Below are 16,890 nucleotides of genomic sequence, written 5' to 3' on the forward strand. Positions count from 1 at the left end.
CAATACTTGAAGGGAGAATACAAACAGGAGGGGGAACAGCTGTTTACAAGGGTGGATGGTGATAGGACAGGGGGGAATGGTTTGAAACTGAAACAAGGGAGGTTTAGGTTGGATATTAGGAGGCAGTTTTTCACCCAGAGGGTGGTGAGGCACTGGAACAGGTTGCCCAAGGAGGCTGTGGATGCCCCATCCCTGCAGGCATTCAAGGCCAGGCTGGATGTGGCTCTGGGCAGCCTGGGCTGCTGGTTGGTGACCTGCACACAGCACACAGCAGGGGGTTGGAACTGGATGAGCACTGTGCTTCTTTGCAACCCAGGCCATTCTAGGATTCTGTGATTCTATGATTCTGATTCTATGATTCGCCAAAGGAAGGATGAGTGCTGCTGAGCATGGGGCTTCCCGCTGAAATACGTCACAGTTTCATTCTGAATGGAATGTGGGTGGAAAAAATTTCCATTGGAATTTCAGAAGAGTAAAAGGTCCTAAATATAAACAAAATATTCTTCTCTTTTTTTTTTTTCTTTTTTTTTTTTCTAGGGGCAGAAATTTATTCAGGCCACTTTCTGAACATTTTCCATTCACTTCAAGCTTTAAAGACTTTATTAGTCCAGAAAAAAAAAAAAAAAAAAAAAAAAAAATGCAGCAAAAGCATTCACTTTTCCAGGGAGAGCACATACCAAAAAAATAGAAAGCAAAATATTTTTGTCTGGTGATGAATCCTCATCCCACCTCCAGACAAGCTGCTTCTTTTCTGCCTCACTTTCCTCCCCGGTAAAATTTCCATTATTATTATGCAGCCTAAAACTGAGCAGAGAAAGGGGGAAAAAAAATAAAATAGCCCTCGGCATCCCTTGAAAATTTCATATAATCACAGGGCTCCAGGAACTGGAAACTAAAAAAGAGAAAAAAATTAAAATAAAAAAACACTGCAAATCACACAGGACTCAGCATAAAATTGTCGAAGTTGGCAGCACCATACAAATCTATGGTACTGTGGGTTGGATTTATGGGCAAGAATCCTGAGGCTTTGGACTGTTTTCTTCGCCCAGCCCAGAGGCACAGGGCTGTTTTCTGTCTGGGGCGGTGGGAAAGGCCTCACAGTGCCTCTGCCCCACTCAGGTGGCCTCACCCCCAGCAGGAACCTCAACCATGTCAGGCTGCCAGGACCTGCAAGTTCCACATGGAAAGCCAGCTCCTGCTAACAGCCCTTGTCCTTGCTGCCCAAAGTTGAAACAAGCTGATAGGGGCAAACAAAGAGGTCTCTATTAGCCCCCTCAGGGCATCTGCAGCTTGCCTAGGTAAAAACGACGGTGACTGCAGAGTGGTTTAGCCGAGGCAGGCAGCTGCAAAAACACCGTCTGTGACCACAGCCTGCATGTTGGCGTTTGCTCCTTAAAAGATGTTTTGAGCAGAGGTTGGGTTTCTCTCTCTCTTCCTCTGGTTGAAGGAATTGCACAGCCTGCATTTATTTATTACGGTTCATACAGAAAGCTCTGTTTTTCTGCCTAGGAATGTTTCATGGCTGCATTCCGTGCTGCCAAGGCAGCCTGAAGGCCATCGTCCCAACATGGTTATGGGCCACCACCACCTCCTGCACCCATCACACCACTCTCAGTGCCCAGGGCCTTCCTCTCTTGGGGACACCATTGGGGGCACCATCTGGGTGCTTTGCCAGGAAGAGGCACCAGCAAGTCCAGATCTCCAGGGCTCTTCAGAGAATCATAGAATCATTAAGGTTGGAAAAGACCACTAAGATCATGTAATCCAACCATCAACTCATCACAACTATGCCCACTAAACCTTATGGCCATATTCCACCCTCTCTGTCCCCAAGCCCACGGCAGAGGTACCCTCAGTAGTGCTTATGGTGAAGCCACAAGGCAGCTCTGGAGAGTGTTTGATGACAGCTGGAACTTGTAGGCAAAAAGGGAATTCTGGAACTGTAGAATCATGGAATGGCTTGGATGGGAAGGGACCTTAAGGATCATCCAGCTCCACCCTGCCTGCAAGAGGTTGGCTTGTGATGGCTGTACACACTCCCCCATACCACACTAGGGTATGTTTCAGTGTTGCTGAATTGTCAGCTTAGCTCTGGTTAGAGTTTAGTTCTTTCATTGACATTCACTTGCGTGTAATTTCTCCCTAGCTCTTGTATCATCATTGCCATGATTCTGCTGAAGATTAAGTCCTTAAGAAGAGAAACGAGGGAAATCCCTTCAGCTAATGAGCTGGGAAGACATTCATTTCCCCAGGCCCAGCACAGGCAAGGCACGTTCACACCTAGTCTGGGACTCACCGCAAGACTTTCAGGCATCACTTTTTTTCTTTTACACAGTCTCACCATTGCAGCCCTACTCACTCAGATTGAATAGCAGGCTGTGCTCTTGTGGTGCCACTGAGCCTGCTCCATGCTGTGCCGTACTGAGCTTCACCCAGTAGCCTACTCAAGAGGAGCAGAAAGCAGTGCTGTGTCCTCCCACCCACCCCAGGTTTCTGGTTTTGCCACTGTGATTGTTCCCATGGATGACCCTTGCTCCTCATACCCACGCAGCTCCCTGAAGAGCCAAAAAGGTAACTCGGGATGTGGAGGAGGTTAGTAAAGTTGAAAGCTTTTCCTCCAAAGTTTGAGAAATATTTTACCATATGGGTTCAGTTTCCTTAGCATTCTTTGAGATGCATGGCACACGTTTCTGGTAAGACCTCTCTCCTTACTTCGTAACCACTGGCCATTTAATTACATGTAAATTGCCATAAAGTGATAAGATGATTACATGATTAGCAGTGGGATGATGAAGCCTGGAAAGTACAATGTAATTGACAGCTAAATATGGTGCAATTTCTTATTCCTTAACTCAAAATTCAATTTACTCCATCATTAATCTTGGGTAACTGCAAATTCTGGAGGAACAGCTTATGATTTACGGAGCAGCGCAACATTTGAGCAGTTCCCTGAGGGTGGCCCCATGGAGACAAGCAGTTCTGTGTGTAGCTCCAGATCCTAGCCATGCCCAGACTATACAGTACTTGCATCTCCTTCTGCTGCTGCCCAGTGCAAGCTCCCACGGGGGCATAGCACTGCTTATTGACTCTGCATGCCCCATCAACACCAACGTGTGCCACTCACTTCTTGCATGCAGAGGCAGTGAAAGCAGAGAGCAGGTAGAGGTGCACTGCAGCCATCACCAGGGCAGCCCCAATGGATGCTGTTCCCCAAGTCCTGCCTGCAGTGGGGATAACTGGGTGGGAGCACCATTTGTCCCTGCTCACATTCTTTCCCTCAGCAAGGTGTCCCCAGCACCTGACCAACAATCCTGCTGGTGTGGGCACAGCTGGACCTCTTGTGTGCAGCCTATTTCAGTGCAATCTCTTTCTCTGGCTGTTATCTCATCTTTCTCCCACTCATGAAGTACACAGTAACCTCCCCTTTTTTGCTGAAGTTGGGAGGCAGCCCCAAATGCCTCTCCCAGGCCAGATATCCCCACCTGCATGGGAAGAGGTTCAGCTCCACCTCCATAAGGTCCACACACCCAGCTGGGTTTCCAAGGCTGCTCCTAATCTTCCTTGCTTGGAAAGCAACCCTGAGAGCCTTAGGGCTGACAAGGAGAGATTGTTGGGTGGGAAAGGCCCACAGACCCACACAGAGCTGTAGAGGCAAACCACACTGCCCTGGACCCAGCAAGTTCAGCCCTCTGCTGCCTAAAGGCATTGGGGTGGTGTAGCTGGTCCACCAGAAAGAAATGAAAATCGAACTTCTGAGTATCAAGCAAAAAGAATGGGGGAAAAAAAAAAAAAAAAAAAGAAAAGGAAAAAAAAAAGGTGGGCAGGTCCCTTGTACTTTGTAGCATGTGGTGTTTATTAGATATAAACTTCCACAAAAGAGTAGGAGAGCATAGCTAAGTCAGGATGCACGGTGAGGGTATCTGTCTGGGGTCCCTCCCGCACACACACGCATTTCTGTGCACTCACAACCATGTTCTACTTTGCTGACACACAGGTATAGCTCTTTTGTTGGTTAGAATTACTTTTAATTAAAAATATATATGAATTATAGAGTGTGGGCACAACTTGGAGAGGAAGAGGAAAAAGAAGAAAAGAAGAGAAAGCAAACTTCAGTTTCAATAAACTGAATCCTATGAGTCAGCCGCTTTACTGGCTTTGTAACACAGGAGGACTTACTCCAACCTCCATAAATAAACTGTACCAGGAAATGTTACACCTGAAGAGCCCTGCACAGACATTACATGAATTTGCTCTTCCTATTCTTCTTGCCTCCACCCCCCTCTGCCTGCCATGTCCATTTCTTGCTTTGTTAAAACACACTCAATAGCTCAGTATACCCAGCTATGTATTTCTTCTCTTTTTTTTTTCTTTTTTTTCTTCTTTTTTTTTGAGAGAGAGACAGGATGAGAAAGAATTTCTGATAAAATAATCATGGTTATCGATTTTCCAAATGCTGTTTCTCCTCTGTGTTTCTCTGTGCAGAGGCCTGCACACTCTCCTTCCCTCCTCCCCCTCCTCCCATTCCCATGAGCTGCAGAGCGCCGGCAGCAGCCAGGCTGTGGGCCCTTCCAAACCCTTCCAGGGTGTCTGTGGGGCAGCTGGTGGGCTGAGAGACCGGGAGATGGGCAGATGGGAGATGGAAGGTGGGAGATGATGGGGAAGGCGAGAGGGATGAGGGATTGGCAGCAATGGGGAGGTGCTGCTCATTGGCTGTGTGTTGGGGATGAGATGTTTTGGGGGAGTAGGGTCCCACTCACAGTAAATCACCGGCTGAGGTAGGTAGCCTGGCTTTCTTATTTGTGGGATAAAAGCACCTTTTTGCCATTGAAGAGTGATGATGACCACATCTATGGAAAAAAATAAAAAGAACACCGCTCTAAATTCCACCCTTGGTTAAAAAAAAAAAAAAGAAAAGAAAAGAAAAAAAGGGCTGGTGTCTTTTTTTCTTTCATTCTTTTTGTCTTTTTGTCTTTTTTTTTTTTTTTTTTTTTTGAGAAAATGGAAAGAAAATGTATATATATATTATTATTTATTATATAACATTGTCAACATCAACACCACAAAAAAAAAAAAAAAAAAAAAAAGTAACATCATAGTTGTTTTCATCCCAGCACTCTGGCCGTGTTGAGAAAGGCAGCAGGAGTCACATGTCCCTTTGGGAAGGAGAGGAGCAGGGGAGGGCCGGGCAGGGGAGGGCTGTGGCAGAGACACGGACTGGGGGTACGTGGGGTCAGCGCTCTACTCCCCTGGGTTTGCCTTCTGAACCAAAGCACCGGGGGGGGCACATCGTGCCATGGCCAATGAGTGCTCCATGTGTGCTTCCAACCGTTGGCACGGTCAGCGTCTGTCCCTCTCGAGTGCTGGTGGTGAACATTCGCTTAAAGCAGTCTTGCAAAACGCTCTCATTTTTGTTAACGATGGTGTGTTGGATTTTTTTTCCCTTTTTTTTTATTTTTTTATTTTCCCCTCCACTTTTTTATTTATTTTATTTTATTTTATCTTATTTTATTTTATTTTATTTTTTTTCCCATTTCCTTCGACTGCCTCGTTAGCTGTTCTCGCTCCACTCTGGCACCATGCCCACGCCGTGCACCGAGTGGTACTGGTGGGGCGAGAGGGTTCGAGGCACACCGTGGGAATAGAGGAACTCTGCAGGCTGCAAGCTGCTGGGGGGAGACTGGATGCCGGTCTGAGGTCCGCACTGCCGCACGATGGGCTGGTGAGAAACCGAGGTCTGGTGCTGGAACATGCTATGGGTGTCTCCTATCTGGGGGGACGTGTGGTTGGCCACGCTGCTGAGCCGGGGCATCAGAGGCCCTGAGGTGAAGTGGGCAGAGAAATGCTGGTAGGGTAACCTGTCCATGGGTTGCATGGCAGACACTGTGCAACTGCTGTAGGATGGCACGCTGGGCCACGTGTTACAGCTGATGTCTTCCAGGCTGGGCACGGGGTCCGTGGGGGGAGCAGAGCTGGCGTACATACATGCCTGGCGCTGGGCTGATTCAGTCCTGTACGAAGTGTTCAGTCCCTGTTGCTGGGGGTAACTGGACCTGTAGAAAGGATCCTCTTCCGCCGGTGAAGTTTCCATGTAGGGCTTCTTGTAGGGATGCTCGGTGGTGGAACATTCCTCATCTGTTGGGAGAGAAAACTCCTGTTAGCAAACAACAATGCCATGCCCTCAGCTGAACCTCCCTCTCTGCAGGCTGCCAGGACCGTCCTCCTTCTACCAAGGGCACAGCCCACGCAAGGCTGAGGCAGACATGCCCTAACGGCCATCTAGCTCCAGTCCGTCTGCTGCAGACACATCTCCCAGTGCTGTCACAGCCCTTCCTTGGGACTGTTCTGAACAGATCCCACAGAAGCGGCTCATCGTGCCTGCTGGGCTGGGGAGAGAGGGATTAGCTGGAAGCTCTGGGAGGAGAAGCAATGTAATTTGCAGAACGGATCTTGAGAAGTACTATTTCTGGTGATACCCCATGACACCAGACTCATCTCTGTTGGCTGCCAGCACATCTCCTGCCTGCAGACACAGCACCCTAACAGACATCCCCATTCCCAGAGCTGATACTGTTAATTAAAAGCTTATACAATTATACACTTCTGTGATAAGTGGCACAATAAAAATTCCACTGTGAGAGCACCAGCTATGACAGAGGTGAGGCAATCAGATTTAACAGCCCCAGCCTTCAGCTGTGCCAAGGGGAACATAAATCCATGCAGGGCTGCGTGCTGGGGCCAAGCAAAATGAAAAAGTGAATTTTTCTCCAAACAAGGCACAGCTTGCAGAGCCCTTTGTTTCCTGCAGCATCTCTGTGCCAACAGCAGGAAGGAGATAAACAATGTAGGTGAAATCTCTAGGGGGAGTAAAATGAATAAATGAATATGCACTTATTTATTCATTCACAGGGTCATCAAATGAAATCCAGCTCTGCTGGAATGAATGGCAGAGTTCCCAGGAACAAGAGCTTCACCGAGAGATTTTAAGGTCAGTGAGGCAAGGAGAGAAGAGCTTGTTCTGACCCACGTTAGCTTGGTGCTCCTGCTCTAAGAGCAGGATTCCTGGTGCGGGCAAAACATGGCACTCCATCTAAAGGCATAACAATTGGAAAGAATACCACCAAGAATTGACCCTTACTGCTGTAAGCAGCCATATGTTCCTCTTGGAAGCTGCACCTGCTCTCCTTGTAATATAACCCATCACCTCACTCAGGTGCCCGCCCAGTGCAGCCAGCACATATAGGCACCAAAGGGCAGGAGAGCCACGCATTGAAACAGCATCTTTGGCACAGCCAAAATGGTAAGTGGGTGCAGCAGTGTATCACTGTGCTCACTTCTGATGGGGTTTGTTGCATAGGTGAAGGTGACAAAAGCTGTGAGTCCTGGTTCTGAGCGTAGTCCATCACAAAAGGCACATCTGCAGTACCAGCCGCAGTGCTAGCTTCTACACACAGCCTAAAAGCTCTGGATCCTTAACCCACCACTGAGTAATAAGAACGCTGGGGTGGAAAAACAATGTCTTGTAAAATGAAGCATTGTTCTGCTAATAAAATTTTCAGCATTAAACCGCATTACTCTGCTGGCATTAGAAGCCGCTGGCTTGGGGTTTGACTGTTTATTTTATTTTATTTTTTTAAGTATGAAGCTCAAAACAGTCAAACCCTGTTTTTCCATTGTGCTGAAGTGTGCCTGACTTACAACCTGAGGCTGCTGATTTTTCCACTGAACCCAGACGTTCCACTCCCTGCTGCAGCACAGCCAGGCAGGGCTGCAGAGCCACAGGTCTGCTTCCAGAATGCATTGCAGGTGGAAAGAAGAAAACAAAAACAACCAGCACATGAGTGGAAGTCCTACAGCTGCCTCCTCTTCTTTATGAGCTCCAGCAAGTGCTCTGCTGTTCTTTCTAGACCCGTGCTCACTGATGTCAGATATGGGAAGGACACTGGTATTCTAGTTCTTAAGGACTTCGAGGGGACTGCACCTATCTCCAAAGAGGACGTTAACAGAGGATCACAGCCCATCCTAACAGTGCCTGCCTGCCCTCCAGCTTTTCCTCCTGCTGCTTTTCCACCTCTCTCACAGCTCTAAAAAAAGAGCTATCCCCATTCTGGGCGGCTCAGAGCCAACCCAACTGCTCTGGAGCCTGGACAGTGGATCCCCAGGCCACAACCCTCTTCCTAAGGTTCTCTCACATTCTCAGCAGGGCATAGTGGAGAAACCTGCTCTGCTCTGGCTTTACTTCTTGATGCTGGTTCCCTAACAGCCCCCCTTGTCCTTTTCCCAGTGTCACACCTTTGGGAGATGCTGGCCATCCTCTGTGTTCATTGCTGTTCTTGGAAGCCTGGGGTGGCAACCAGCTCTCGTGAGCATCCCCTTGATACTGCACAAATCTCCAACAGCAGAAAGTTCTGCCAAGCAGGGGAAGCTGCCAGAAGTGGATCCAAGGAAAATGGAGCCTGCAGAATGTGTGGAAACTGGCTCCCTCTTAGATGATCTATCTAATGAAGGAGTTTGAATGAGAGCATAAGCAGATCCAAGATTTCCGGTATTTACTACTTCCAGCTGGATTGTAAATACTACACAAATGACTTTTTAAATAGAATTTTCCCAATTCCAGGATTAGACCTATCCAAAATGAAATGCAAACATGTAAAATCTCTGGACTTCAGGGTACCCAGGGCCCACCTCTTCCCCTTGTGCAAATCCCCTGCAAAGGAGAGCTCCTTTCTAATTCATGACACTCATCTCCATGGGATAAAGGACAATGAAGAATGGGACCCAAATGTTTCAGTTTTTAAAGCTCATTCGCACTTCCCAGACATTACAGTAGGTTTGTCCCAACTTTATGAGGGACAGACAATGGCTGATTATCAATAATGCTGTTGTTTTGCCCATTCTGGTTTCTCATCTGAATCTAACATGAGTGGGAACAGCCAATCAAAATGTACAAAGCCAACTAGGGCTGTCAAAGAAGAGAAGGATGGACTCAACCAAAATGTGCATCCCTAAAGGGCAGACAAGTCATATTTCCTGGGACATGAAACCTAAGATGTGTTGTGGCTGTGGCAGTTATTTTAGCAGTCACACTGCTTGCAGTGGCTGCATTGCACTGCAGGGGAACACAGAAAGGGATACAGGGCAGAAAGAAAGAAAAACAGCACCAGAAGCTGGAGGCAGTAAATGGCTGGTACTGCCCGCAGAGGCACAAAAAGCATTGCCTGGTGAGGCAATGGAGTATCTGCATGAAGCACCACTGGCCTCGTGAACACCTCCTGCCCTGGAGGCAGGCTCCTCTGCAGCCCATTTCTCCAGGCTTCGAGCTACATCTGCTGCATCCTCCCAGGCTGCAGACACCTCCGGCTGTGAGGTAGCTCAGGGCTTGACCAACTCATTGCAACTCCTAAAATGCTGTCAGGATGAGAAGAAGGTCATCCTACAGCTGGCTTTTATTCAGCCCTGTTCCTACGGCTTCTCCAAGAGAAAGAAATCCCATCTCCCTGTGATGAGGGAGAAATCAACTTGGTAAAAGGTCGGCCTACCCTAACAGTGCCTGTTCTTGAGGAAAAGGGAGAAAGGCACTGCTGTATCTCCACCAACCTCAGCAGAACAAGAAGAAGATGAGTGATATATACTTCCCCATGGGCAGGGTCACATCCAAGCTGAGTGGCTGAACGACACAGTTCTTGCTGGTTGGAGCCGGTGGATTCTGCCACATCCCTCTTCTCCCTCAGAGTGCCAACATGACAACTTTTATAACCTCCCCCGGGAGAAGCTGTTCCAGTCGCCTCCTGTTCAGCATCACAAGCATCCCAGAAATCTGCCAAGTGGTTGGGATTGTGTAAGGCTGGGAGGGAGCAGAGGTTTAGAGGGATGACTTTTTAGTTCACAGGAAGTCTGAGAGAGAGGATAACACAAGGGAAAACAAGCCCTGATGCCCTAGTTGGGATGTGGGGCTAAAATGAAAGTCAGAAAGCCAGCTGCCTGCTGGCAAGTCCTTTTGGGCTTCTCAAGCACAGCAGTGAGAAAGGAAGAAGTGGAGAAAAACTAGAGAAAAGGCAAAGATTTAACAGATCTTTGTTGCAACCTAAAAATCCACATCAAGAGATGAGGCCACTGCTTAGGAGGACACAGTTGTGGAGTTCATCCATCCATCCCAGAGCAGTCCAGGTGAAATGCCATAGGCAATGTCAGTCTGGAGCTAGGATTCAACGCAGGACAATTCAAGCCTTCAGGACTGTTATTCCCTAGCATTCAGCATGTTCAAAAAGTGCTTGGAGCAGCAACCTGTCACATCATACTGGGGTCATTCCCAATGCCTTGACCCCACGTTCCCACCCAGGCACCAGGAATTGCCACATTGGTGCTCTGGGATGTGTCCTTCCTTCCTCACCCAGAAGGGGATCTGCTCCCTGAGACAGAGGAGCCTTCAGAGATAACATCCCTGCTGCTCTCCCCTAATGCAACTCCATATCAGATCTACAGAGTGAATCCATCTTGACTTGACAGCTAAGAACAACACTGTCAACCACAGAGTGAAATCTTGGTCTCAAGTCACCGAGAAAGGAGCAGTTGAATAAGGTGCCATTCATCTGCTCAAACAGACCCATTCTTTACCAAGCCTAAATGAAGAGTCACCCTCCTGATTAGAAGGGCTCCAAAGAAACACCATGAGATGTCAAAGCTGGATGAAGCACTATTCGAGAGCCTATCTTGGAAGGCAGGGCTGGTATTTGCTGCAGAAGATACAGACACCAGCTGGTCTTGAACACAGCCAGATTGCCCTCTGCCCCTAGGAGCACTTATCCATAACCATAGCCTCATGAGAAGGAAATCATCTGCTGGAGACAAATCCTAACCTGACTGAAGAAGAGCCAGTGCTTGAGGAGTTGATTGGAACTGCATACACTCCTACCTACACTTTTTCTCCGATGAGAAGACTTATTAAAATATATGCAGAGAGACTGCAGTAGGAAAGCAGGAGAGGTGTGAGGAAGAGTTTGGTATTTCGCTGAAGGAGGAGATGTTGCAAGAGGAAGATAAATATTATATATAATATTAGTTTCCCTAGTTTAATGCAGATCCTGTTCAGCACTAGAAGAAAGTGCCACACTCAGCCTGAGTTTGAGATGAAACCTTGGATCACGTTCTGATTTATCTGAGAAGAATTGCTCATCCCTCAGTTTTTGTTGTTGTTGTTGTTGTTTTAATTAATTTCACTTTGCAAAGCGCTGCTTGGCAGCTGACATTGGCTCTCTGTTTCCCATTAACTTTGTGTTTCTTTCCTTTAAGCCCCGTGACTGTTTTCTATTTGCTGCATGCATGGGAGGGGAAAAAGCACAGCAAGGGGAGCAGAGGCTCAGGCTCCTGAGACACACAGCTTGGGGAAGAAGGCGGTGGTGTCGGACAGGACGCTGCTTCTCTTTGATTAAAGCATTTGGCGGCTTTGATAAAAGGCCCTTAACTGCTTGTGCCACTCAAGCCATCGTGGAGATAATGAGGAGCCGTCGGCCCTACAGACAAGGACGTGCTTGGCCAGTCTCCTGCACTTCTGCAAGGGCCATGCAGGCCAGAAGGGGCTGGGGAGCTTATTATGGGGCAGATAGTCGTCTCTTTTGTGACAATAAGAGGAAGTGAGATAATTGAGGGATTGAGGGAAACCACCCATGGAGACACCACTTAGTGGGAATCCCAAAACTGGAAGGAAACCTCAGCTGATTCCTTATCACTTTACAATGTGGAGGCAAATGATGAATTGCCCTGCGGTGCAGGGACATGCAGATTATCCGAAGGGCCGCTGCCATTTGGGCCAGCTTGTTTTATTCATGTTCAGTGGAGGGGAAGAGGAACGTCAAAAGATCAGCTCCCAGGGCACCGAGGCTGGATCTCAGGCTGAGACACCAAGGGCCACTGTGACCTCTTGTCCCATTTCCACCATAAGGCTTAGTGGCAGTCCCCCCGTGTCCCAGCAGCTTGCACCCATCATTCTACACCAGGATGGGGGGAGCAAGGGTGATACAGCTCACTCGGACCTCAGGGTACACTCTGGAAGTGCACTGCTGTTCCTTACTCTCTACCCACCACAGCTTGGATACTGGCTGTATGAGAACTGGGGTCACCCCACCAGCTGGAAGACTGAGAAAATTATGCCTCCATTTCTCCCTCTTTGGCTCAGCTCCACAACATGAAAATATTAAGATTGCTCAACAATTTTTGTTTTGCATATATACATGTATGTCCACAGATGCAATGCTACAATACTTGGAGGACTTACCAAGGGTGAGACCTCTATTTCCACTGCCCTGCTGTCCCATCTGCCAGCACTTCCTGGCATCTGCCACTTTCACCCTGAGTCTGCACTGCACATCCCAGTGCCCCGGGGTTAGGATGCTAAAAATAATGGCATGTGGCTTGCTGATAGGACCCTGCAGGGAAGCAGGAAGATATCTGCTGTAGGAAGAGGCTACCAGGCTGGAGCAGTACTTTGTGCAGCCAAATCCTGTGGTGCGTGCTGTCTCCTTTTGGCTTTTCCAAATCCTGGAGAAAAGTGAACTGGGTAGGCAGCCACAACCTCCTGCCTGTCCCATAACACTGCCCTGGAAATTCCCTATTTTCCTCTGAGGGTCCGGGCCTGATCTCATGTTTTTGCTTTCCCAGTCCTGAAGCATTTCTGCATCTGGGCACACCCACTGCTCTGGGAGGGGAAGGGAGAGCCCACAGAGTGCCTGCTCCTGCCTGAGAACAATTATCCTGCTGGTACCCCGGGCTCTTCACGCCAGGACGAGCTGAGCAGTCAGTGTAAAGTACTCACAGTGTGATCCCTCAAGCTCTGTCAAAGCAGGTCAGTCACGCCAGAGGGGAATGAACATGGATATCATGATTTTCAATCCCATGCCCCGCTCATTAGACTGAGCATTTAAGTGGAAATGCTTTCTGCATATGGGCAAATGTCTTCCAGCCGTGAGATTTTTAGACAAAAACCACAAAATCCAAGCTGTCAAGGTATCTACACTCAGAGATTAACCCTAACTGAGGGCTACAGAGACAGATAAGTCAACTTTATCTCCGGCACCAGCTATCTTGCCCAATGTGGATTCAGCACGGGTGGAAGGTGCCAGCAGCTGCTCCCAGCCCAGGGCAGAGGAAAGAATCCAGGCTCCCACAGGTGAGAAGAGTTTTCTAGCCCTACTCCATGCTGCTCCCCACTTCTATTGCACAGCACTCAGCCCTTGCCCATCTTCAAGAGGCACCACAAAGCAAGCCAGAGCCTCCCATCCCACAGTGAGAGAGTGCTACAAAGTAATGGCCAAAGTCATGCTAGGGAGGGGGAAAGTCACAAGCAGCAGTATTGAAGGCCTGACCTTTTCTCTTGGTGCAGTGGTAGATCTGGCTGTGCTCCTGGGAGATTGGGTAGGGGTTGGCAGGTGGCAGCAGGTCCTGGGAGGTGCTTGACACCCCGTTCTCACACTGGTACTGGGAGCCCAGGTTGGAGGAGGTGGAAAGGACCCTGGTCTCACCACTGAAGGGGCTGTGATTGGAGGACACTTTCTGTCTCACTGTGCTCCTGGGAACAACTGGGTACTCTTTACTAAAAGCAAACAAACAAACAAACAAAAAAGAAAAGCAGAAAAGCAATCAATTAATAAAAAGAATTGGTGAATTAATAAATGAAGGCAGCACATTAGCGTCATGGTGTTGATGAGACTTTCAGAGAAATAGAGGCGCCCCTCCCAGGAGACTGCAGCCCCATCACATGTTGTCACTGCAGCATTCTCTCCCCTCTTGCTCTCCTTTCGGTATCTTTCTCCTTGTATTCTTGCCTCTTCACCACTTTTATTTTACCCACACTTAAGATAGATATATGAAGTCATAGCAAAATACATAAGATTTATACGTACACAATATGATGGCATTTATGAATCACTTCCTATTTATATCATATATATGAGCATGTATGTAAATAAAAAGCTCATTTCCGTCAAGTTGCTTACAGGGAATCAAGCTGATGTGATGGTGGATTAAATATTTAGGTCTACTTTTTCCCTGTGTGGTTGCTGTCCCCATTCCTTTTCCCCAGGCTCCTCCAGCCTGGTTGATCTGAATGGGGATCTCTGGACCAGAGAACAAGCTCCCTCCCAGAGTGCTCGGAGAAATAAAATATCACGAGGAGCCATTTGCCTGAGCAGAGCCGCTCCAGGAGGGTGAGCACTGATGGAAAGTGTGGTTTGTTTCCTTGTTTTGAAATCCGGTTTGAAGCAGTGGTGCTTTGCCAACAGTGGCTCCAAATCCCTCTCCTACAAGAGCATACAATGTTTTAGAGACATTTCTCCAAGCACATTGGCAACATGTGGCAGGACAAGATTATTCTCACAGGAAAGAGTAGGGGGCTCAGAGACCAGAGACCTCAGGTGAGACACTAACGTCCTCCACTTCCACAATGGCCAGGCACTTGCTGAATCCAAGGACTTGCTGGGCTCAGAGCAGTCTGAACCAGAGCCCAGATCACAATACAACTTCGCTCTTTGCAGCCACAACCTCTGCAGCAAGATGGCTTAGAGGTGCCCTGCTCACCTGCCCAAGGGTAGATCCTCCAATCCCATCTTGAACGGGCTCGCCTGGCCACATATGTGTGGAGGAGGAGCCCTGAATCTCCTCTTAGGCCTTTTAGAGAGGACCTATCATAGCAACAACTCAGAACTTATTTACAACATTTAACAATACCAATACAAAAACAATTATATAAACCTACTCTCAGCAGGGAGCTTTCATCCAAACCACTGCTGTGGTGACTTCCAGAACCATTAGCAACAGAGCTGTTATAGAGGGGAAACTCACCCAGGAGCTCAAAACCAAGTGAATGTGTTTCTCATTGTGCCACAAATGTTTTCCAAACCCCGGGTGCTGGTGACTTGCCAAGCCTACACCAAAGGTGGGGTTCTTACTCCACCAGCCCTGCAGCTCCTTCCCACAGCTGACCAATCATGCAGCTTTTTGCCTAAAAGTGAATTTCAGGCTGTGCATGGTGAACAAAAAGAGAAGTGGGCTGGTAGGAATGTGGGAGGAAGTGGGGACTCATTCTTTGGGCACACAAGGCAGTAACGGGTGCCAGGAGGTGCTGTGTGCTTCAGGAGACCTCTTCACCAGTGGGCAGCTAGCATCCATGATTCCACTGCATGAGCTCCTGCTGGAAGGTCAAGAGCTATTACCTTCAGACCTCCCTTCAGATAAACCCCCTAAGTACTGTGCCTCTCAGCCCTACCAGATTATAACTTTGAGCTGTCTGCTTCTGCCATGCTCCACCTTCACAAATGGGTCTTCATGGAAATGGTACCAGCACAACGCCCAAAGCTGCCATCCTCACATTTCCCTTAGGGAGACAAGATGCCCAAAGCTGACTCTGCTTCCTGATCAGACTGCTATGTGGACTAACTGATTCGTTCTTCCTCAGCTCACAGACCTCTCCCAAACATCATATAAACATAGAATCACAGACTTGCTCAGGTTGGGAAAGATCTTAGAGATCACTGAGTCCAACCACAACCTGACCATACTACCCTAACTCTAACAACCCTCTGCTAAATCATGACCCTGAGCACCACATGCAGATGGTTTTAAAACACATCCAGTGACAGTGACTCAACTACCTCCCTGGGGAGCCTATTCCAATGCTTAACCACCCTTTCTGATACCCAACCTAAATCTCCCCTGGCAGAGCTTGAGGCCATTTCCCCTTGTCCTATCACCTGTCACCAGCAAGAAGAGACAAACTCCGCTCTCCCTGCAATCACCTTTTAGCTATTTGAGGAGGGCAATAAGGTCTCCTCTCAGCCTCCTCTTCCCCAGACTAAAATGACACAGTTCTCCTTTTGTTTCCCCAATGGAGTGCCTATGAGCTGCCACAGAGGAGGGACACACTGTGGCCTGATGTCACACCATGTTTACTGTGGCTCTTTTGGAGGACAGAAAAGCTGAATGCTGCCACAGTTTCTCCCTTCTTCTGGGGTGGAGGTATTGGATGCCTCCATTGGATGCCCTTTTGCAGGTGTTTCTTCCAGTAACCTCTCACAGGAGTTCACAGGCACCTCCGCTTGCATCATGCTCTTGCTGTGCAAAGGATCATATAACACAGAGAAGCAGCCCTCACCCTGATGCTTCTCACCTATAACATTTTCCCTGTCACTACAGAGAGCTGATAGTTTCTTATTAATAAAAGGTATTTCCTATCTCTAAAGGAGCTATGTGCCTTAAGCTGCAGTATTTTTACCCCAAAGTACCCGGCAGAGGTGGTGTCAGGGTCCCACACCCCTGTTAAGCACTGGTTCCTTTCCAACTGCTTTTCCCAGGGAAACCACAGCTTCTGTGGCTGCCAGAGGAGCATGGTGCTCCATAGCATAGCAGGACATGTGCTGGAGGGAGAGCAGTTGGAAACACCACATTTCTCTTCCCAGGAGACAGGGACTTCTCTTCAGACAGAAATATTTCCATTTCAGTCAAATACACTGGGTGTTATTTTTGCCCCCAGAGTTAACAATTTGAGGAGTGAGAGACAGGAAACTAAATATCAAAAATAGTCTCTTCCTTTTGCTTTTTTTTTTTCCCTACTGTCAAAGGCAATTCTCTCTGTATTTCTATTTCTCTGTTCCTTGCAAGCTCTGAGTTCTAAGAAAGAAATTGCTTTGGTGCACTACGGTCATCTTGAAACATTTGTACTATTTCCCAAGAACACAATACACAGTATACACAGCCTCAACTATAGACTGCCTTTTGGTCTTTAAAAATCCATCCTTTCTTTCCTTCTATCCTTCTTTCTTTATTTCCTTCTTTCCTTCTCTCTTTCTTCCTTTCCTTCTTTTCCTCCCTCCCTCCCTCCCTCCCTCCCTCCCTCCCTCCCTCCCT

The 16,890-nt window shown here is 48.0% G+C and overlaps 1 protein-coding gene across 9 annotated transcripts in view; it reads right to left on the reverse strand.

The window, feature by feature from the left end:
* Positions 1–5,095: 5,095 nt before the first annotated feature.
* Positions 5,096–16,890, reverse strand: part of TBX5 (T-box transcription factor 5) — a 62,517-nt gene continuing 50,722 nt past the window's right edge. For all 9 annotated transcript variants that reach the window (XM_048964256.1, XM_048964254.1, XM_048964253.1 and 6 more), the window contains 2 exons: positions 13,356–13,582; positions 5,096–6,132 (listed from right to left, as the gene is read on the reverse strand). In XM_048964256.1, coding sequence (XP_048820213.1) covers positions 5,549–6,132; positions 13,356–13,582 — 811 coding nt within the window. In that variant the 3' untranslated portion in view covers positions 5,096–5,548. The remainder of the gene's footprint in view (positions 6,133–13,355; positions 13,583–16,890) is intronic.

The sequence above is a fragment of the Lagopus muta genome, chromosome 17, assembly GCF_023343835.1.
Source record: "Lagopus muta isolate bLagMut1 chromosome 17, bLagMut1 primary, whole genome shotgun sequence".
NCBI lineage: Eukaryota > Metazoa > Chordata > Aves > Galliformes > Phasianidae > Lagopus > Lagopus muta.